This window comes from Lethenteron reissneri, chromosome 44, assembly GCF_015708825.2.
Source record: "Lethenteron reissneri isolate LAM-NWPU_2019-01 chromosome 44, ASM1570882v1, whole genome shotgun sequence".
NCBI lineage: Eukaryota > Metazoa > Chordata > Hyperoartia > Petromyzontiformes > Petromyzontidae > Lethenteron > Lethenteron reissneri.
The window spans coordinates 1,072,669-1,096,662 of NC_083822.1; the positions used below are offsets into that span (position 1 = coordinate 1,072,669).

The 23,994-nt window shown below is 48.8% G+C and overlaps 1 protein-coding gene across 1 annotated transcript in view; it reads right to left on the reverse strand.

Annotated features, from left to right (window-relative positions):
• Positions 1–23,994, reverse strand: part of LOC133353676 (carbonic anhydrase-related protein 10-like) — a 468,369-nt gene that overhangs the window by 222,783 nt on the left and 221,592 nt on the right. Inside the window, exon 2 of the mRNA XM_061570106.1 lies at positions 22,140–22,214. Within this exon, the coding sequence (XP_061426090.1) occupies positions 22,140–22,214 (75 nt within the window). The remainder of the gene's footprint in view (positions 1–22,139; positions 22,215–23,994) is intronic.

Genomic DNA, 23,994 nt, shown 5'->3' on the forward strand with positions numbered 1-23,994 from the left:
CACGGCCAAGGCAACAAAGGAGTGGCTTTAGAAGAAGCACATTCAGGTCCTGGAGTGGCCTAGCCAGTCTCCAGACCTTAATCCCATAGAAAATCTGTGGAGAGAGCTGAAGGTTCGAGTTGCCAAACGTCAGCCTCAAAACCTTAATGACTTGGAGAAGATCCGCAAAGAGGAGTGGGACAAAATCCCCCCTGAGATGTGTGGAAACTTGGTGGCCAACTACAAGAAACGTCTAACCTCTGTGATTGCCAACAAGGGTTTTGCCACCAAGTACTGTCATGTTTTGCAGAGGGGTCAAATACTTATTTCCCTCATTAAAATGCAAATCAATTTATAACATTTTTGACATGCGTTTTTCTCGATTTTGTTGTTGTTATTCTGTCTCTCACTGTTCAAATAAACCTACCATTAAAATTATAGACTGATCATTTCTTCGTCAGTGGGCAAACGTACAAAATCAGCAGGGGATCAAATACTTTTTTCCCTCACTGTACATATGCCAGAGTGGATTTTCAGCATCTTATTTGTCTCAATCTTACCAGACATTTGCAATCAGAAAATCACGTGGGCAAAGCAATTTTGCCCGATGTTTTTTTTTATCCCAAAAGACGTGAGTTTTGTTCATACCATGGCAATGTAATGGCGCTGTCCCAATCAGAGTTTCAATTGAGCATCCAGCAGGCTAGGGGCGGGATGGAATAGGACGTGTCAAACTTTGAAAAAAAAAACATTTTAATTTTCACCATGTCTTTTTAGATCAAAAATGGCTCGTAAAGGGACGATGCTCACTTTGCTTTGCACGCGGCAAGAGCCGTAAGCCTGTCGACTTGCATCGAAGGAGCCGACAAAGCTGACGTGGATTTCGCAAAGGGTGCCAGCACCGGCTGTCTTAACGCGTGTAGGTTAACGCTAAAAAGGTAATGCATTGTCTCTTATTGAGCGTCTAGCGAAGCGGATCCCAGTCTCCTGGGAAGTGGAGTTTTCTTAAAGGCTGGTAACACCCCCACCCCCCACTTACCGGATGCCTGGACACACAAAATACAGGGCGTTTTAAAAAGATGGACCCGTTTTGAAATCGCTATATCTCTGCAACCACGAACTGCCCATGAATGAAACTCTTACCAATTGAAAGGGCGGGGCATTGAGAGGGCGGGGTATAGAGAGGGCGGGGCACAGAGAGGACGGGGCATAGCGTTTCGAATGATTACCACTAGATGCCTCTCCCAGCGCACAAACAGCCCCTCGCCTCAGTTATTCACAAGGCGTTTTGCGTTCTGCAGTTCAGCAAGACTAACTCCGTAATTGCGGTGCAGCGTGCGTTTCAACAGCGTTTGGGCATTGATCCGCCAATGTCAAAGAGCATTCATCGTTGGTACCAACAATTTGAGGAAACAGGCTGTTTATGTAAGGGGACGAGCACAGAGCGACTAGGCACCTCAGAGGAAAACGTGAAAAGAGAGGCGTTTGGGACGAATTCAACTACCTGTTGTCCGTACAGCAAGTGGAGGGCACATAAAGCATTTAAAAAATGGTTTGTAAAACGTAATAACTCATTAAACCGTTTGTAACTTTTTGTGTAATTGTAACATGTTCCCATCGTGAAATATACTGCTTTTAAATTGGGTCCATCTTTTTTAAACACCCTGTATTTGCATCGATGATCGCCATCCAATTACCAAGGTAGATTTCTTGCCAAAATATACATTTGGAATTTTTTGTCAAATGTGCGAATATTTAAATTCGTACATTGCGCAAACGTAATTTCTTAAGTCTCACAAGTAATACAAAGCCCAAAATGCAGGTGCTTTCAACTTTAGATGAGTTTCAACTATATCTGAGTCACACACAAGCTCCCCATGAACACCAAGCCCCACTAGACTGAAATAAGCCTGCAGTATACCAGGCGAATCTGACGCCAGATCAGGCTTCGTGAACTGCACTGCTGCTGCTACTGCTGCCGATTGACAGTCTGCTGATGCTGCTCTGCATTCTACTGTGCTCTTGTCATGTGTGCCACAGTGTGTGTCACTGCATGTGGGGAGTGGTAGTAGGCGGCACAGGTGGTGCATCGGCCAGTCATCTTAGTCAGTCGACCCATGGCACCTGGGTCTGCCCCGTGACCTCCTGCCAGTGGGCGTTCGACACTTCACGTGGCCTTAACGTACACATAGCCTGGCACAATCGCTGTGGTGACGTCACCACCACTTAGTGGCAAAAGGCGGTTGTTTTGGGGAGCGGTAGTGTAGCGGTTAGCGTGCTGCGCTACGAACCCGGCAGCTCGAGTTCGATTACTGCTCACAACCAACACCAGTGACGATTATCTGAGATCCTTGGCCTCTCCTAGGTCGACTCAGCCTCAAATGAGTACCTAGTATGGTGTGTAAACTTCGCCACTGGGGAGACAAAGGCGTCCGTGCATGGTGCTGGCCACCCACCCCCTCGTGTGCCGTTCCGACCAAGCATAGGTGCTCGCTAACAGCAATTGCTCCAGCAGTCTCTTAAGGTTACACCGAATAACTTTGTCTTTGTATCACTGCAGGTGTGTTGCTGTGTTGCGGTGGAGTGACTGGAAGGCATGGGCCAGATCAGCTCAATAAAAACGGTAGTAGTAGGCTGCTAGACTTCTGTGCAGCCCATGGGCCTGTATTTACCAACCACGCTGTTCCGGCATCGGAGAATCTACGCAACATCATGGATGCACGCCGGGTCCCAAGCAAGAACATCTGCTGATGGAACAGCAGATGTAGGAACATGTTCTTGATGCCAGGACCTGCTGTGGAGCTGATCTGCCCACTGACTATTGACTTGTCATCTGTAAAATGTGCTTACCATTATTCCACTGCGGTAGTGGCTATCCACCAAATATCACATTAAAGCCCACAGTGGCCTGGTTTCAGCTAGTTGATGAAAGTTGCAAGCGAGAATTTCATCATTAGGGTTGGAATTTTCCCACACTCTTCCTAATGGCGAGGGGAAATAGGTGAAGTTCAGGACTATGGCTACTGCAGCTTGCAATGGCTGCTTTGGGTACGCCATTCAAACCTCTCCTCAGACATTGGCTGAGAGAGGAGGTGTTCCGGCTGGCTGAGAGAAAGTGACAGGCCCACTCCCACCGTCGACAACATCCCACTTCAGAGAATGAGGAGGCTGACAGCTGCCTTCGCTCGGAGGTTCGGAAAGCCGTGCAGCGCTGCAAGGATGAGTGGTGGTTGCGGGTTAGTGAGGAGATTGAATCTGCCTCAGTAGCCCGAGATCATAAATCACTCTTTAATTCCATAAAAAAGTCACTTTCAGCGCCACACCTTTCACCATCCTTCGGAGAAAAACGGTGATCCGATCTCCGACCCCCAGGAACAGGTTTGCTGAGCATTTCTGCGAGGTATTGGGTGAAGAAAAATCCTTCAGCCCAGAAAACATCATAAGGCAAGGTGGGGATGACCCTGCTGGGGCTGCCGTGCTTCAAATATTGGAAGAAGTAGTTACCCACTCATAAGAAGTAGTTACTCCTTATGAGTGGGTGGCTGAGGTGCCATCTGTTATGGAAGTACGGAAGGCGATCCAGGAAAAGCAGCAGGCAGAGATTATCTCCCAAGTGAACTGCTGACAAAGGGTGGTGTTTGTGTGCAGACTGCCCTCTATGACACCATTACAACAGTCTGGACCACTGGACAGGTTATGCAGGATTGGAAGGAAGCACAGACTGTAACAACCACAGGGGCGTCTCACTCCTCAGTTTACTAGAAAAGGTCCTGGGGCAAGGATTATTCAACATCGCTTTTCCATGAACCCTGAAGAAAAGCTTGCTGAGCCCCGATATGGTTTCAGGCCAGGGTGGTCCTGCACAGACGCCATATTATCTGTCTGCCACAGAAGAGGTGTAGGGAATTGCAGCAGGACATAAATCTCTGCTGTATAGACCTGGTCAAGGCCTATGATATCATCAATAGGACTGGGCTTTGGGCTGTTCTTCGTGCTTTTGGAGTCCCTGACTCTTTGCTCACAATCATTTTGGACCTTCATGATGGTGGGCAAACCCCAGGTAAAGCTACGTGGCCAGGAGTCAAGAGGCATTCCCTTTTTACCTTGTGGTGTGACGGGGATGTCCTCCGACTCCTACATTATTTCACATATTTTTCGACCACGTAGTTCTAGAAGCCTTCCATGGCTGTACTGCAGGAATTTCCATCTGGCACAGATATAGTGGGAGGCTAATCGATGCCTGGGTGCTGTCGAAGGATGGCTTCCCTATTGGTTGAGCATGGTATGTATGGTGATGATCTGGTGATTGCTGCGCACTCAAGAATTAATTAAAAGGTGCTGCTGCTGAACATGGTGGGGTCTTTTCTATTTTTTTTATTTTACCAGGTAAGGCCCACTGAGCTATATATTTTTTCAGAAGCAACCTGGCCACAAATCATAGCTCAACGAAGTGGCAGCTAAATATTCGATACCATCAGCCCCACCACAACTAAGCACCTGCCTGGGTATGTTGTGTCATAAAACACTCCATCCCCTCAACTCGCCATTGGTGATGGGGCAGTTGTGAAGCAAGTGGAGAGGTTTCCATACCTGGGCAGTGTGCTCATAACTAGCTACGGTTTGACAGCAGAGGTCTCACTCCGAATCATTTGGGTGGCATTATCTTTTCATTGGTTGCATAATGCTGTGTGGAAGCTACCTGGTCTGTCGCTCCACCTGAAGCTTCTGGACATCTCGGTCACAGGTTTGTCCTCTCTTGTTTATGCTTGCGAAATGTAGACTCCTCTAATGGAACATCTGCGCTGGTTAGAAACATTCAGATTGGCCTGCCTACGATTCATCCTGGGTTTAACCAGGCTGGATTGTGTGAAGAGCTCACAAATCCTTAAAAGATCTGGAGAAGTATGTATGTATGAATGTTAAACTTATTTTGCACCGTATGTAGCCAACCGTGCCAATTGATGGGACACAACCCCATTGGTGAGCACCAACAGTAGGCAAGGCTGCATTGGCTGGGTCATGTAGACCGCAGGCCCAGCCACTGCATGCCCAAACAGCTTTTGTTCAGCCAGATAGAGAGGGCTAAACGGGCTTGGTACAGGCTACAGAAGAGATAGAGTGATGTGGCACAGGAGGAAGTGGAGCTGAGTGGACTTGCTGATGACTGGTACCAGCGGTGTCAAGATCGGCCTCTTTGGAGGAGGATCATGAAGGACGCTACTCTATAGTTGGAGGCAGTCGCCCTCCATAAATAACTGAGGGCGGAGGAACGATGCTCACAACAACAAACTGGAGCCTTCGACACTTCACGTGGGCTCATAGTCCACATAACCTGGCACAAGCACCATGGCTGATTTCACCACCACTTAGTGGCAAATAGCAGTTGTTGTTGTTGCTGCATATGTGTCGCTACCGGAGCAGTGCAACAGTGGCTAGCGTGCTGCACTTTGAACTCGGCCACATGAGTTCGGATCCTGCTCATGGCCAACACAAGTAGCGATAATCTAAAACGGTCCTGAGCCTCCCCAAGGGCGATTTAGCCTAAAATGAGAACCTGGTGCGGTGTAAACATCGCCACTGGGGAGACAAAGGCGTGGTGCTGGCCACACACCCCGTCGTTTTCGTGCCGGCCCTCATAGGCGCTACTCACGTACAACACTTGCCCTAACAGTCTGTTAAAGGTTATATGGGGGATCTTTGTCTTGTCTGGTCACTGCTGCTACTGCGCTGGCCAGCTGTCTACATAAAGCGGCTGAGCAGAGTCACGATCGGTAAATAGTTGTACTCAACGGTATTGTTCACCACGATGTTATATTGCCTCTACTAATTGGCTCTTTGCCCTTGTGGGTCTACAGAGAGAGGATGGACGGACGGGCGACTTAAGCAACAGCTGGTGATATAAAGTCACGCAATGCCAGTCAAACCCGAATAAAGTGAAAATATGAATTTAAATCAAGGCTGTGGAAACCTCAGATATGTACCAAAGTGCAGATATGTTTACATTTGGGGCGGAAAACCAAACAGTCTGGATAAAACTGACACACGCAAGAACAATCGAACCTCAAGACAGATATGCTAGGTACCTGCCCAACGTATTGCTCTCTGCAGGAAACCTCACAGTCTACAAGAGCAGAGCATCACAGATATCTCTGTAGGTCACCACCCTGCATTCAAGACAATGGAACATAGAAGTGAGCTACCCATGGCTGGCCACACCATCAGTATGCCTCTGTGTCGAGGCCTTAAATAGAGAGAGAGGGAGGGTGGAGCAGAGAGAGAGGTGGGTCTGCTGGAGCAGCTACTGGAGCAGAGAAATTAGGATGTCACTGAAATACTCAACAAGACTGGTACATTTTAGAGAGAGTTGTGTGGAAATCCACCCCAAAGCGACCGAGGGAGAAAAAGAGTGAATAGACCTATGAGAGCCTGGTCAATTTTAGAGAGATAAATAGGCAGTTTGAGAAAACTAAATTGAGCAATTTTTTTGGAAGTGTAATGCAATGCAACACATAGAGTCGGCTAACACACAGTTAACGCATAGCCTGATAGCCTGGTTGATTACAATATCCAAAGATTGCTAAAATTAGAAGTTAAGTGTGAAATTTGACAAACAGAGACACACAGAGAGATGTGTGGAAATCCACCCCGAAGCAGCCGGGGAAGCGAAAGAGCGAATGGACCTATGTGAGCCTGGTATATTTTAGAGAGAGAAATAGGCCGTTTGAGAAAACAAACTTAGCACATTTTTTGGAAATGTAATGCAATGCAACACAGAGAGTCGGCTAACATAGTTAATGCATAGCCTGGTTGATTATAATCTCTAAAGATTGCTAAATTTGAAGTTAAGTGTGAAATTTGACAAACAGAGACACAGAGATAGAGAAAACAAACTTACATCCTCCCCGTGGAGGTGGTTCAAACTTGATTTGAAGCTTTCGTGACTGCAGGAATTACTCTTTGGTTACTTCGGTAAAGTCACGTAGAAACTTTTTTAAATAATAAAATACGACGTTTCGATTGCAACACAAGCAATCGTCATCAGGTAGAACTAAATTTGAGAGAGAGACAAAACACAGACACGGAGACACACAGACAGACACACAAGCAGAGAGAGACAATACAGAGACACACAAAAAGAGACACACAACATAGACACACAGAGACCCAATGCCTCTGTGTCGAGGCCTTAAATAAAGAGTGGGGGGGGGACAGAAAGAGAGGTCGGTCTGCTGGGGCAGCTGGCTGGGATCATGAATAATCGTGGGAAACAGGAGTCACCCTCTTTAATCAGCAAGACAACAACAATGTAACCCACCACTGACTCAAGTCCTGATCCCCCTTCTGGGATCGCGCTGTCACCATCCTAGAATCTCACCCTGGCAATCACAGCGGAACAACGTGGACGTCCAGAATAGCCGCCCCCTCATCTGAGAATCTCACCCAGAGCCCGAAGACCACTGCTAGCGAACACAGGGGAACAACACGGACGTCCAAAATAGATGCCGCATTCAAGACACAAACGTCGTGACCCCCTTGGCTTTGACATTCCTCGCAGACACCGGTGGTGTAACCATCAAACCAGCCAGAACACCAACGGGCCAATGCGTACGCAATCTTCTTCACAAACATAAGATCCAAGTCCAATTCAGTACAGTACATAAAATCCGTGATCTAATTCCATCTGTGAAGGATATCATTCTTGACTTGCAATACCCTGGAGTCTATAAACCGAGTTGCAGCTGTGGTGATTGTTACATTGGGGAAACGAAACGTCATATCTCTGATCGTGTCCGCGAGCACAAGTCAGATCTGAAACACGGTAAAATTGAGTCTTCCGCCATTGCCGATCATTGCTACAACGCTGTGGGTTCTCATGAGATTGTCTTTTCCGAGACCAAGGTGCTCTGCAAACCGTCTGGCTCCCATCAGAGGTTTGTACACGAAGCCATCCAGATATACAAACACAGACATAACTTCAACCGTGATGATGGGTACAAACTGAGAAATCATTGGAAAGATGTCATTAACCATGTAAAAAAGATTTAACTACACATATTTGTTCCATCTTATCTGACAGGTACTATTCTACTTTACCAAGTGTTGACATCCCCAGCGTTTACCAGTATTGCTTACTTTTATACTTATTATCAGCTAACACTGGCCACAACCATGAGCCGATGTGCACCATTGTTCTCTTTTAGCCCCGCTCCCGAGGACCATCATCCTGGCTGCCACATTCAGACAAGCCCCTCCCCCCCCTCAACTCTAGGATCACCTTCACCTTCCTGGCCCCACCCACACCCCATCCTCCCCCCCCATCCTGCACCTCGTCCTCCCTCCACCATCCGTTGCACCCGTCCTCTAGGATCACCTTCACCTTCCTGGCTCCACCCACACGCCAACCCCCCCCCACCCTGCACCCGTCCTCCTTGGCTCCTCCCCCCTCCTCTTACCCTATATAATAATGTCCCATCACAAATAACTCTCACTACAGTTATTTTTCTGTGCCTTTTTACACCTGATGAAAGAAGCGTGTGTTGCCTCCGAAACGTCGTGATTTATTATTTTATTTCTATTATTATTTCTATTTTTATTATTATTATTTATTATTATTATTTTTACCTACGTGACTTTATGGAAAAAACCTAAGAGTATTCTTCACTAGTGGTTAATCAAAGACAAACGACTGGAGTGCGACTGTGGTCATGCAACCGAAACTGTGAACCAGAGAGTAAACCACCGCAAGCTGCAGTCCTTCAACGGAGGAAGAGCAAAACTACAAGGAATCTCTCTTCTGAAGCCCTTTCTGCGTGGCTATCAGAACCCGACATTGGCATCTACAGCTCCTGAACCATATTGCCGTACGCAAGAGTAGAACGGCGAGACATTCAACCGCGGCGAGAAGATCACAGCAGTGATGCGATTTGTATTCTGCATTTTAAAATGTAATGATTATAAGTTGTGCTTTAAGACTGAGGATTTGGCACACAGAATTCTAATGTCATGGTGGGGAAAGTACGCTAATTAATTTGGCAGATGTCCTTTCTTAGTTGTCAATCCTTTATGCCCCCATCATTCTTGCCTCCCTAATTAGCAAAGAATGTATTCGTTGATTACATTCAAAATACACCGGAGTCTGGGACACACCTCATTATCACTTCATAAAAGTTGAGAGGTAACGCCAGATAAATACTCTGCAAGCCTTTCCCATTATTCAACTGTCACTTCCAAGTTCCAGTTAATTACAAATATAATTAGATCATATCCATTCCTGTGCATTATAAACATTACGATAAAATGAGCCCCTGTGGAAATTCCACTGGGTTTATTATTCCTTTTTGCCAAATGGATGTATTATCTTTGATGTGACTGATTTCAAGACGTTTCTTGGCAAATTACAGAACGGAGTGCGCATATGTGTTGCATTCTGCCGGCAAGGCGGGCTTGGTGTGCGCATCGGAGCGGCTTTCACGCTCGCCGCTGGAAATGCGTGTTGCGTTTCCCAACAAGTGAACGGGTTACCGAGCCAACCATGCAACACCGCTTATTGGGCACAACATTTAGCACGATATATAAAATTGTGTCAAGCACACACGCTACGAATTTATTGGAAATTACATTGCGGACGACATGCTACACATTGGGATCATAGGATGGAATGTGCATTATTAAACTGAATTATTATTACATTATTCTGAGGTTTATACAAGCTATTTTCTAAACTAACAATTCACAACAAAGCCACTTTCCTATTGCCTTTGTCATCAGCAAATTAAACCGAGGCTGTAACGTCAGTAAGCGTGGAATTTAATTCAATCGGGTTTCTTTTGCACGACATCCGTATTTGCAGAAAACAGCAGTTGCAGAAAACAGCAGTAGCAGAACAAGCATCGCCCGCCATTCGCCCAGGAGCCATTGCCGCTGCACGTGGCTCTGAGGTCCTCTACAGAGGCGTTCGGCACGGGGGACCGGAGATCATGGGGGGTGGCGTCACAGCAGAGCCAGGCCAGAGGTGAAATGTTTCCCCACCCCTTCCCAACCCCCCCATCCCCACGGTTCCTGGCAAATAATTCATATTTCGTAGCGCTGTCTCGGCGCTGCACATTGCAGCGAGGCTCTGCAGTGTGCAAAAAATCCCGCTCTGTGATGCTTGTCTGCTAAAGATTCTGGCATCTCTCACACGATGACAAAGATGCCCCGTATAGCCTGTAACACACTGTTGGGGCAAGTGCTATTAGCGAGCACCTATGAAGGCCGGCATGGCACACGAGGGGGTTGGTGGCTAACACCACGCCCGGCCGCCTTTGTCTCCCTCGTGGCGATATTTACAACGCACCAGGTTCTCATTCGAGACTGAGTCGCCCTAGGGGAGGCCCAGGACCGGTTCAGATAATCGCTATCACTGGTGTTGGCCGTGAGCGGGAATGGAACCCGAGTCGCCAGGTTCGTAGCGCAGCGCACTAAAACTCCCACTCCCCACAGACATCAACACAGAGTGTTTACGTGCTAGATGTGGATATGTGAGCAATCAAAATGACCGCACAGGCCTCGGACACCCTAAGGCAATCACCGTGAAGTATGGCAGCTATTCTGCACTTAGCCGCGGAACCGCCGTCTCCAGCAGCCACCCGCACGGCGGTCAGTGCAACGCCGTGCAACGAACCCGGCGACCCGAGTTTAATTCCCGCTCACGGCCGACACCATTGGACGAATACTTGAACCGGTCCTGGGCATCCCCTAAAGCGCCACAGCCTCAAATGAGTACCTGGTTGCGGAGTGTAAACATCGCCCACGAGGGAGGCAAAGGCGACCGGGCGTGGTGCTGACCACCCACCCCTCGTGTGCCTTGCTGGCCTTCATAGGTGTTCGCTAACAGCACTTGCCCCAACAGTCTGTTAAGACTACACAGGGGATCTTTGTCTTTGTGTCAGGTGACTTGGGGTTTCATTTCTCTGTAGCACGTGCATTGTGCCCAGGACTACATCACGTGCATTGTACCCAGGTCTGCAGAATGTAGAATAGACACATTAAGCAGGGCGTACATCTGGTCGGGAACTGGACGAAAGCGTTGTGCAGAAATGTTACGCCGCTGGAACACAATCTTCTCAACTCGTGGATCGGGGCTGCTCATCTGCTCATACCCCCTTTCCCACTCCCGTACCGTCATCACTGCCACTGACCGTTTTTTAGAAATCAAACTACTTACAGCTCCCTGGAATTTGTGGTGGGGTTCATGAATTTAGGCACAGACGTGTGGAATTACATTCTGAGAGCGATTTGAGAATGTGGACCACGCTTTATATTTAACTCACCTTTCCGTCAAACTTATGATTACCATTGAAAGGAAGTAGATTTATAAATGAGGACTAAGTGCATCGGTTCATAGAAATTAATGACCCAACTGTAAGGGGTTCGTAATGCTTTATAAATTAGCAATTAATAATAAAAAAAAGCAAAGACCCTTTGTGTTACATTTACCTCCACCTATACATTGCAGGCACGCCTTGTAAAATGATTCATCAACTTGAAACGATTAACTCTCTTATCCAGAGTGAATCTTTGAAGAGTTGTGCCTTGTCTTTTAGCATGGTTGGCTACGTATGGTGCGAAAGAAGTCCAACATACATACATATGTTCATTACTGACAATATAATGGTAACTATTTTATTATATAGCAATTCATTTATTTGGCAAAGTTGTACATATAAAAAGGCGTGTTTTCTTATGGGCTTGTGGAGGCATTGTATTTTTTGTTCATAAGTTCCGGTTAATTTCCATGAAATGTGTAAAGACGACCCAGGGGAAATACCAGCGTCGTTTGTGACTAATGTTTTCGGTCCGCGTGCCGCATTCACCGAGTGACCGAAACCGCGCAGTCCACAGCGACGGTGATCGACACGTTCCGTTAAAACAACCACAAAATGTGCGCTTCAGTGTATACAAAAATGTTGTGGTAACGATCAGTAATAAAAACTGTGGTAACGTCAATAATAAGAAAAAACATCTAAATGAAGCAGGAAGTCAGGACCGTATTATCTAATAGGCACAGTATGCAGTGCACACAGTAGGCACTGCCTAGGGCCTACGAAAACACATTTTTGACCGTTTTTTTTGTATGATAAAAATGTAACCAACATATCTTATTGCATAAATTTACGTATATAACAAGGATAGGCACAGTGTATATACAAAGAGGCAGAGTCATGTCAATGTGACTAGTTTTTTCTCGTAAGGAGAAATAAATTAAGACTGGAGATGAACTCTTCGAAATTTTTTTCATTTCAAAATTATCAATAACATCTTCAAATGGTGTTTTCGCACAACCTCATTCTAAATAGAGAGCAGTGCTAGGGAAGACAAAGGCGGCGGTGTTGTCCTGCGGACGAAGTTACGACGTGAGACAAGCGAGTGACAGCGGCGGTAGTAGTGACATGGGGCAGCAGCAGTACCAGCTGGAGAGAGTTAGCGCTGAAGCCCTGGCTGTAACCTTGAGGGCCATTTCCCACTCCACCAATTAAAAGTGCCATTTTTGTTTGTCCGCAGACTCTCTCAAGACTCTTTCTCGGGAGGGTCCTGTGATTTTGGCAAAACTCCACGCGCGCAAGTGAACGCTCAAAGGTGAACATTCAAAAGTGAACGCTCAAAGGTGAACACTCAAAAGTGAACACGCAAAGGTGAACACTCAAAGGTGAACCAAGAAACGCGGGTTTCTTGAAGCTATTCGCCGTCCTGCCACCTCCCGGCCACGATGCAGTCCGGCGGATTTGTGAATTTCATTTTACTGCGCGATCCACCAACTTTGGCTCCAAATAGCCGGATTAGTACAGAGCATTTGAAATGTGTTGCTGATTTTTTTTCTCTAATTAACATGAACATTTGTAATGCGAGCATAAACGGCCTCGCGGATATGACGTAACAGGTGGGAGGAGTTGGATCACGTGGGGAGAGGGAGTGCTTTTAAGGGCAGGAACCGGAAGAGCGGGAGGAGAGTGTGGGAATAAAGACAGGAGGAGGCCACGCAGGGCAGGAGGTGGAAAGTGGCGTGATCGCCACAGGTCGGGACCCGGCATCGTTGGCCAGCAGTGCCCGGGCACGGAAGAGACCAGGAGAGCAGCAGCGGGGCTGCATAGAGAGCAGCCGTGGGGCTGCAGGTCGGAGGCAGAGAGGCTGAGTGGAAAGCCAGCAGCGGGGCTGCATAGAGAGCAGCCGTGGGGCTGCAGGTCGGAGGCAGAGAGGCTGAGTGAAAAGCCAGCAGCGGGGCTGCATTGGGAGCCAGCAACAAGTCTGCGGGAGCGACGGCAGCAGTGGGGCTGCCGAGCGGGAGACGGAGGAGACTCTGAGCGAGATGCCGTGCGGGCAAAGTTGTAAGAACCACAATAAAGGACAACGGAGACAGACCCAGTGCAAGAGTCCTTTATTACACTGGTGTCAGAAGTCAAACGGCATGTCAAAACAGCTCAGAAGAAAGAATATCCCCGCACCATCGTCTGCTACATCTTCCGACGACGACGACCTTCCTCAGGCAGTGGAGCTGCCAACGATGGAGGAGGAAATCGACGCGGGGACGAGTGGTGGCCCGGGGGTGCAAGAGGTCGCCGCTTCGGTGGATCCGCCCGCACCGGAGGACGCTGACCAGCGATGGAGACAGATGGCGGCCCAGTTGGAGACTTTGAAGACCGTCTTGGCGCAACTGTGCGACCTCGTCACGCCGGCGACGGCTTCGGGGAGGCCCAGGGGTGACCAACGGACCAGGGCCTTGCCTGCGCCACCAGCGCCCTCTACCACGCAGCACGAGGACACCATCTTGGGCGTGGCAGGGGAAGAACCGCGGGAAGCCGCCATCTTGCGCCCTCTGCGGCAGGAATCTTTGACACGTTGCGGTGCGACGCCATCTTGAACATGCCACGCGATGCGCCATCTGCGGAGGACAGCGGAGCGAGGACCCGCAGCCGTCACTTGACAACAGTTAAAGAATTTTTAATCGGAGGCAACTGGAGTGCATTCGCCTGCCGATTTTTGGCGGCGGTGCGCTCCGCCAGATGGACTGACGCAAAGGCCCTGGAAGTTCTGGCAACTCTTCTCGACGATGAGTCGGTGAGATTTTTCCGTTCCATCAAGGCCGAGAAAAAGAAGACACTGAGAGGGGTTTTTGACGAGATGGCGGATGAATACGAGCCACCGGATGACGCTCACCGACGATTCGTTCAGCGCCAGCGGGCGCCCGAAGAGTCGCCGGTGGCATACAGGGGTGCTGTCCTGGAATTGACCATGGCCGCATACCCTGAGAAGGAGCCTGACCTACTGGAACCCCTTATTTTGGGCAAAAATGCTTGAGCTGTCGAGAGATTTGGGGATCCCTATGCCGGTGTGCGGCCATGAGAAATTGACGTCCCGGGCAGCTGCGAAGTGTTTGGATGCCCAGTTTAATCTGCGCCGTTGGAAGCAGGTGACAGCGTGGACAGGGGGGCCCATCGTGGAAGGGGGTGCCGTGGGGTTGGGATCCCAAGAAGGCGGTGTACGTTCCTGACGGGGGGGTCCCGCAGGAATTGACGGCCGCCTCTGCGCAGTGGCCTGCCCGTGGTGGGCCAGGGCCGCGATCTGCGCCGCCAATGCGGGAGCGTCGAGATGGGGGAGTGCTGTGCGTCGCAATGACATCGAGTGTTTCCGCTGCGGTCGCAAAGGCCACTACGCCAGGGATTGCTGGGCCCGTATACCGGGGCCGCCCCAGCAGGAGGCCTCGACCACGGACGTGCCGCGGAAGGACCCTCCTGGACAGGCAAGTCGGTGCACACCAGACACCCGACAAGGCTTGGCACCTCATTCATCACCGTTGCCGCGCGATCCGGGTGTCGTTAACAACGGGAGGCCGCCGACTAGCCTATGTCGCTCGGTAACGCAGTGGCGTAAATTGGCGCGGCGGGTTGTTGCGGCCGCTACTGGTTCGTCCACTGTGCCGGGTTCTATACAAGGGGTCGACGTGCGCATTTTAGTGGACTCCGGTGCGTCCGCGACGATTATATCGGATGTCATTTTCCATCTGTTGGGCATCCCGCCGGACGCAGTGTGCCCGGTTTACGATTCCTGTGTAGCAGCGAACGGGGGAAGTATGGGCATTGTGGGCCAGGTGGACGCCAATATATCCATCGGGGGGGTGTCGGCCTCAGGAACTGTGTTGATTTCGAGGTCCCTTGCGGTTCCGTGTTTGTTGGGAACTGATTTTCTGGCCAAAATGCCCGTTCTAATAAGAGTTGATCAAAATTGCATTGAATTACCGGGAGGTCGAAAAATTACGTTTTTGCCGTCGCCCTGGGGGCGACCCGCTCCGGTCTGCCAAGTACAGGCACTGTGAAAGTATCTGTTGACATTCCACCTGGTTCACAGATGCTTATCCCCTTGCGATATCGGAAACCGGTACCTGGTCGGGAAGGAGCGCCTGGGGTTTTGTTATCGCCGTCCGCGACCATTACGGGCGGATCGGCGCTGGTCGGGGCGCAAACTATTATCCGGCCGGACCAGCAGCCATTTTTGCAGGTGCTTAATGGGAGTACGGAGAATCTGTGCGTGCCGGCCGGAATGGTCGTGGCGCATGCCACAACGGCGTTTACGGCCCAGGACCATCTGGGCCACCGGGATGTGGTTGCCGGTGTTTCGGGCCCTGTGGGCCAAGATGATCGCTGGATCGCCGAATTGTGTGGCGAAAATTCATCCCTGACCGGGGAACAGCGATCCGCGCTTCACGTGCTATTATTGAGTTATTCTGATGTGTTTAGCTCCGACGATTTGGACTTGGGATGCACCTCCCTGCTTTCCCATCATATTGACATGGGGGACGCTGCTCCGATTCGGCTGAACTCGCATCGGATGAGTCCGGCGGAGCGAGACCATGTTCGTGGAGCAGTGGCTGACATGCTGGCTGCGGACATAATATCTCCGTCTAACAGCCCATGGGGCGCGCCTGTGTTTTTTGGTCAAAAAGAAAGACGGCAAGTTGCGATTTTGCGTCGATTTCCGTGTCCGTGGCGGATGCGTACCCCCTGCCGCGTATGGATGATTCCCTCGATGCCTTGTCGGGGGCAAAGTTCTTTTCGATGCTGGATCTCTCTTCGGGATTCTGGCAGCTTCCCCTCGATGAGTCCTCGCGGGAAAAGACCGCTTTCCGTATGCCGCAGGGTCTATTTCAATTTAATTGTCTTCCGATGGGGTTAAATGCTACCCCCGCCACATTTCAGAGGTTGATGGAGTTGGTATTAACGGGGTTGCAGTGGGAGACATGTCTGATATATTTAGACGATATCATCATCTTTAGCCGTACATTTGATGAACATCTACAGAGACTGGAGGCGGTGTTCGCCAGAATGCGCTCCGCCAATCTGAAATTTAAACCTAAGAAATGTCACCTACTGCAACGGTCCGTGCGCTATTTGGGACATATAGTCAGTGCCGACGGGGTTGCCACGGATCCGGAGAAGACGGCGTGCGTCCGCAACTGGCCAAGCCCGGCCACGGTGGGAGATGTGCGTCGATTTTTGGGGTTTGCCTCATATTACCGTAGGTTCGTTCCCAATTTTGCAACGATCGCGAGGCCTCTGCACCTCCTTACGGGTAAAGGACGGAAATTCAGTTGGGGACCGCCAGAGGAGGCGGCGTTTAAGGGCCTGCGCGATCGTTTGGCAACGGCGCCGACATTGGACTATCCTGATTTTGATCACCCTTTCATTCTGGATACGGACGCGAATGACACGGGCATTGGGGCCGTGCTGTCACAGTTCAAAGGCGGTGTGGAACGCGTGGTGGCGTACGGTAGCCACGTCTTGTCCCCCGCGGAAACCCGCTACTGCGTCACTCGCCGTGAACTTTTGGCCATTGTCTATTTTCTCCGCCAATTTCGGCCATATCTCTACGGCCGTTCGTTCATTGTGCGCACGGATCATGCGGCTTTACAATATGCTCTGAGGGTAGACCAACCATCTGGCCAGCTGGCACGATGGTTGGACACTCTGCAGGAGTTTTCCTTCCAAATTCAACATTGGAAGGGGGCGCGTCACGCGAATGCGGACGCGCTCTCCAGGTTACCGCAGGGATCCCCTTGCGCTTGCGCGTCGGGGACGCATAGGTGTACGCCGACCCAGCAGCCCCCTCGGCCTATGGCATTAGCGGTCGAGATGCCTGAGGCTCCAGTGTGCCCGGGACCGGCCGATGGGGTTCTGAACCTTCCACGAGCGGTGTGGATCCGTGAACAAATGCTGGACGACTCGTTGGGGACCCTGCGGAGTCGGGCTGCAAAGGGAGGGGGGGGACTGCTTCCCGGGGGGACGCCGGGGGCCGCTCTCCGCGACGGACTGCTGATGTGGAGGGAGGGGTTACATGATCGCTAGCGTCTGGTTGTACCATCGTCGTTGCTTGTTTATTTCAGCCGAGGACGGCTGGAATTTTCTCTATGGGGGAGGGTGGTGTAATGCGAGCGTAAACGGCCTCGCGGATATGACGTAACAGGTGGGAGTAGTTGGGTCACGTAGGGAGAGGGAGTGCTTTTAAAGGCAGGAACCGGAAGAGCGGGAGGAGAGTGTGGGAATAAAGACAGGAGGAGGCCACGCAGGGCAGGAGGTGGAAAGTGGCGTGATCGCCACAGGTCGGGACTCGGCACCGTTGGCCAGCGGTGTCCGGGCACGGAGGAGACCAGGAGAGCAGCAGCGGGGTTGCATAGAGAGCAGCCGTGGGGCTGCAGGTCGGAGGCAGAGAGGCTGAGTGGAAAGCCAGCAGCGGGGCTGCATAGAGAGCAGCCGTGGGGCTGCAGGTTGGAGGCAGAGAGGCTGAGTGAAAAGCCAGCAGCGAGGCTGCATTGGGAGCCAGCAGCAAGTCTGCGGGAGCGACGGCAGCAGTGGGGCTGCCGAGCGGGAGACGGAGGAGACTCTGAGCGAGACGCCGTGCGGGCAAAGTTGTAAGAACCACAATAAAGGACAACGGAGACAGACCCAGTGCAAGATTCCTTTATTAAAATTCATTTTGATTCCAGTTTGGATGATATCACTATATATATTGTGCAGTTTTCTGAGATGTGACGTTATTTTGGTAATTCTGCAAATTAGATCATGTGGTGAGTGTGAGACAGGGCCACTGCCTCCCACTCCCCCCACGGCGATGGTGAAGGCGGGCAAAAGACAAAGATCCCTCAGGTAGCCTTTAACAGACTGTTGGGGCAAGTGCTGTTAGCACCCATGAAGGCCGGAACAGTACAGGAGGGGGTGAGTGGCCAACACCACACCTGACCGCCTTTGTCTCCCCAGTGGCGATGTTTACACATTGCACCAGGTACTCATTTGAGGCTGATTCGACGCAGGAGAACCCAGGACCGTTCAGATAATTGTCACTGGTGTTGGCTGTGAGCGGAAATCGAACCCGGGTCTTTGGGTTTGTAGTGCAGTACGTTAACCGCTACACTACCGTGTACATGAACATACCTACAAAGACAAAAATAGCCTTAACAGACTGTTGTATCAAGTGCTGTTAGCGAGCACCTATGAAGGCCGGCACGGCAAAAGAAGGGGTGGGTGGCCAGTACCAAGCCCAGCCGCTTTGTCTCCCTCGTGGCGATGTTTACACACCGCACCGGGTGCTCATTTGAGGCTGAGTCAACCTCGGAGAGGCCCCAAGACTGGTTCAGATAATCGTCACTGGTGTTGGCCATGAGCGGGAATAAAACCCGGGTCTCCAGGTTCGTAGCGCAGCATAGCGCTAACCATTACCGCTTCCCACGCCGATACAAAAACGCATGCCCATTTGCTCCACTGAGGAGACCCTTTACATTTTGAGCTACGGTGCGAGGCACAGCGCCACAATGCCTCGTGCTTACAGACACAACAACGACAACACACAATACTTACATTTACACCATTGGAACCTCATTTGCCAGTAAAAAATATAATTGGTTTTTACCCTTCTATCTAGCAACAAAACTGACAGCTTTTTTACAAGGAGTCATGTTGGCATAGACCACAATACCTGCAGCCATAAAGCAAAAAAAAACACAACTCTGATAATATATGCACTGTCCTTGAAGTTGATTGGTCCACACCCGAGACAGCTTTCCTTAGAGCCTAGTCTCACATGGGTTGGACCAGATGACGCCAAAAGGCGCACAACTCAAGGACAATGCACCATCAGAGTATGAGAGCTCGGGGAAAGCATTTACACCACTGGAACCTTATTTGCCAGTAAAACATATGATAATTGTTTTTTTTTACCCTTCTATCTGGCAACAAAACTGACACCATAAGTTTGATAATATATGCACTGTCCTTGAAGTGCATATATTATCAGAGTTATGTTTTTTGTTTGCATTATGGCTGCAAGTATTGTGGTCTATGCAAACATGACTCCTTGTAAAAAAGGTGTCAGTTTTGTTGCCTGATAGAAGGGTAAAAAAACAATTTTAATACTTACATTATTTAATTCAGTGGACAATGTTTATATTATAGAGCAACGTTAGTGGAAACGATGCTAATGTTTTTAAGCACGCGTTTTTAAGCCACTGGCAATGCAGTCCCAGCTGGTTTGCTATTTAAATTGACATCAAATGGTCTTTATTGTCTACTTCAAAGAAAACATTACTTAGCAAATTCCCTGCACAGATCACCGAAGAATCGCCGGAAACTAAAGCACTCACAACTCTCTGGGCAGCAGCAAGCAAAATAAACTCGGCATTCAATCGTCACGAGTGCACTTGAGACGCTCTCGCATGTCATGTAACGATTAGATTGCGCGCGCGAGAATGTTCCACAAATGCCTCCTACACGAGTGATATCCGAATTGGTCCAGGGGTGCCCCATCCACTCCTTTAAGGCTGAGTCGACATAGGGGAGGCCCCATGACCGGTTTAGATAATCGTAATTTTTGTTGGCAATGAGCGGGAATCGAACTCGGGCCACCGCATTCGTAGCACGGCATGCTAACCGCTGCACTAGCGCTGCCCACCAAGCAGACACACACACACAACTTTATTCTGTGACTTTCTACGTCACCTTCTCCCACACTACGGTCTCAATCTTTGCTGTCTCTCTCTGTTCCTCCTTCTCCTCGTGCTCAACCCACGCGCTCTCTCTTCATCTCCCCCCTTCACTGGAATAAACTTCCCCTTCCACGTTAAGCGGTCACCTTCGCTCACTAGTTTCCGCTCCGCACTCAAAACTCACACTTCTTGTTACCCCTTGCTCACCCCCACGACCCGCCCCCCCCTTAATCTCCCCCTCATGAGCACCACCACCTTTACTGGCCCCTCTTCATATTCCCTTTACACGACTATCACTCATTCCCCATTCATTCAATCCATTCATCGTCATTTATTGTCATCATTTTCACTAAGGCGCTTTATAAATTCCATTAAAATAAGATAAACACAAAAGTTTTAATCCACCTGCGTATTGGCTTTCCCAGACTAATACTACCCAGCTGAAACTGATTAATCCGTTTTTTTATATATATAAAAAAAATGAAAAATTATCTAAATTTTCACCTGGGACTCAATTTCAAAGGGCCCTGTCAACTCCTGCACTGCACACGCCAAATTGGTAATTTATAGGCCCACCAAAGGCAAGAGGTAATTCATAAGAGAAACACAAAGAGGGCAAGGGATACTTCCCGCGCTCGGTGACGCCGCAAAAACGAGGCTGCTATTAAACTGCCGTAGAATGAGCGCAGGACGAGCGGGTTCTTAATGCACACACTTTATTCCCCCGGCAATACGCAACAAGTCAAGTCGCTTTGTTTTACTTTAACAACCGAATACTTCCGCCCTCGCGTTCTCGAGGCAGCGACAAATTAAACCCATCGGTATTTTTGTTGTTGTTGCTATTGCTTTAGTCCTTCGCAACTTTTGCACAGCCACGCCCAGGAATTCACTCTCACGGCATCGTCGGCGCACTTTTAAACGAAGCGCGGTTGCTGCGCACGCACGCAAGCGACTAAATCGTGAAGGAATAACAAAATAATAATTTCCCACATTATTGGCGCCACGAACTGCAAAGCGGAGCTGAACAAAGGCTGTGGCGCGTGAGCGCGTTGCTTTCATAACCTTTGCAAAGTGATACAAATTCGTGAGGGAAAATTTTTGTTTTATGCAGATGTCCGAGAATTTTATTAAAAGCTATTAGATATCCAGCAGGGTATGTTAATATGGGCATTGCTGTCATTCACGTTATATAAGGTTGCATAATAAGCCAGCATTGTCAGTTGCAATTTGTGCTGGGAAAGTTTTTTTGTGGAGAGAGGATGAATCTGATTAACACAGAGGAAGAAGATTACAAGTCATGATCTAGAGGATGGGCTAAGATAAACTGTTTAACACGGAGTAGGCTTTTGTGACCAATATTATCCACAATAAAGGTTTCTGTTGGGTTAGATGGCGTAAATATAAATGTGTCGTTAAACACCACCACCACCAGAAATAACCAATTTGTAGGGTTCGTCAGGTAAAGAAACACGCTAATTTATTACTAGTTCATCACACTGGCTGTGTGTTGGAGAGTAAACCCACTACAACATTTACAATTCGAGTACCGTGACATTTCGCCGGTAATTACTACAATAACAACAACCAGCATCATAAGGCGACAGCCAGAATTATGGAGAAATCCTACTTCTGTTTCGGTATTAAATATCCATTGGATGACGATTAAATCGTAGTTTTGATTGTTTTAAATGCAATAGAACGTAGTAGTAATAATAACAATAATACTATTCAAATAATAACATTTATTACAGTTCCTTAAAACCACGGCTTGATGAAGGCCTCTCCGTGCCCCATTGGTCACGGGAAAAAGTTTGACCATACTTCACCGTGCAGGTCATGTGAGTTTAAGGGGAGGCCCAAGACAGGTTCAGACATCGCTCCCTCACAGATGTCAGCCATGACCAGGCCGCTGGTTTGTATCGTGCGGTGCACTCACCGCTGCCGCACCACCACTCCGGCAACATAGCACTTAAAAGTCAATAATGCTTTAATGTCGAAACATTCTCTATTATCTATGAACAAGACTTATTGGAAGCCCAATATGGGTGGTGGCGGTGTTTAATGACACATTTATATTTTACGCGATCTAACCCAAAAAAAACCCACCCCGTCTATTCTATTATGGCTTCAGCGAAACTACTTCTCCGCTTCTTACCGGGTATGAAGTTCCCCTGCACCACTTCCTTGTAGGCCCACCAGTCCTCCTGGGCCCTCTGCGAGCCATAGTGGGCTGCAACAACAACAACAACAACGGGGGAGTCGCATCACCGTCGATGTGTTTTCCATTCCGTGTGCTGTTTACAGCTGCGGCATGAGAGTGCGACAGGCCACATGGGTTACCTCATCCTGTGACTGCATCTCAAAGTACAGGCAAGTGCAGCGAGATAAGTTAAGGGTCACTTCCCTATGTTTTCCTTGAATGTGTTTCCATTAATGGTTAATTTCATTTAATGAGGCATGTTGCACGAGCATTCGCCGTTCATTTTGATTGACTGTATTTTATTCGTACGGTGCTTATAGCTATTATGGTTTTAAAAGTAAGAAAAAAATCGGTTAGACCAATAATCGCATGAAAACTAAATTCCCCTATCGCAATGTCATGGAGCCCATAGCGGAATCCAGTGCGCCGGTGAGCACGCGCGAACGTTCAGACCGCATGACGCTCAGCCTGGTATGCGCCAACACAAAGACAAAGACCCCCCACGTAGCCTTAACAGACTGTTGGGGCAAGTGCTGTTAGCGAGCAGCACCTATGAAGGCCGGATCGGCACACGGAGGGGGTAACTGAAACTACGTAGGCCGCCTTTGTCTCCCCAGTGGTCATGTTTACACATTGCACGAGGATTCATGAACGAATCTTTGTTGATAGCCAGTGGGCTTCAAAAGTACCTTCGTCTTAGAGAAATCAATTTCGTGTGAGCCAAGGTATTGGTCCTACCGTGTTTCAGATCTGCCTTATGCTCACGAACACGGTCCGAGACATGTCGCTTAGTTTCCCCAATGTAACTACTGCCGGAGACACATATTAGTTTGTAGATGCCGGGGTATTGCATGTCAGGGATCACATCCTTCATAGATGGGATCAGATCACGAATTTTATGTACTGTGTTAAATCGAACCTGGATCTTGTGTTTGCTCATGATTTTGGAAATATTTTTTGTGACCCCTGCTATGTATGGCAAGGTGATGGTTTTGATTGGGTCCTCAGATGGTTCTTTCCCAACGGTTGGGGTGATAAATTTACGGATTGTGTGGTCTGAATATCCATTCATCCTGAGAGCTTGGTGTACGTGTTCCAGTTCACTGGCTAGGTGATGACGGTCGGAAATCTATCCGAACGGTTAAAGTAATTTTGATGTCTTTCAGTTTCGATAGATTCTCTAATTCGTCTTGGCCAGTAGTAGCTAGTTTTGCACAAAACGTCAACATTATCAAAATGAATTGAGTGTCCTTGTTGGCACGCGTGTTCTGCTATTGCTGACAGTTGTATTTGGGAGAATTTAATATTCTCTGAATGTTATTTTAGTCTCGTGCTGATCATTCGTCCTGTTTGCCCAACATAACATTTACCACACGTGCAGTTAATCATGTACACACCTTCTGTTGATAGCTTCGGTAATACATATTTTGTACCAGATATTAATTTCTGTATTTTATGTACCGTGCCAAATCTGACTCAGATGTTTTGTTTTTCCAAACATCTGGCCAATTTATCAGTTACTCCCGCAATGTATGATATTTTTATCATTTGAATTACTTGGGCAGTTTCAATGCTCTTGTTATTTGATTTGGTTTTGGTATTCAATGCCCTGTTGATTCGTACATCATTGTAACCGTTCATTTGCAGTGCTTCTTTAACATGTTGAATTTCACTTCCAGACTGTCACCATCTGACACCTTCTTAGCTCGATGAATGAGCGTCTTGATAAGAGCAGATTTCTGTGCGGGGATGGTGAGGCTCGCATAATGGACATACACAATGTACGTTGCCTCAGTAATCACCCCCCCCC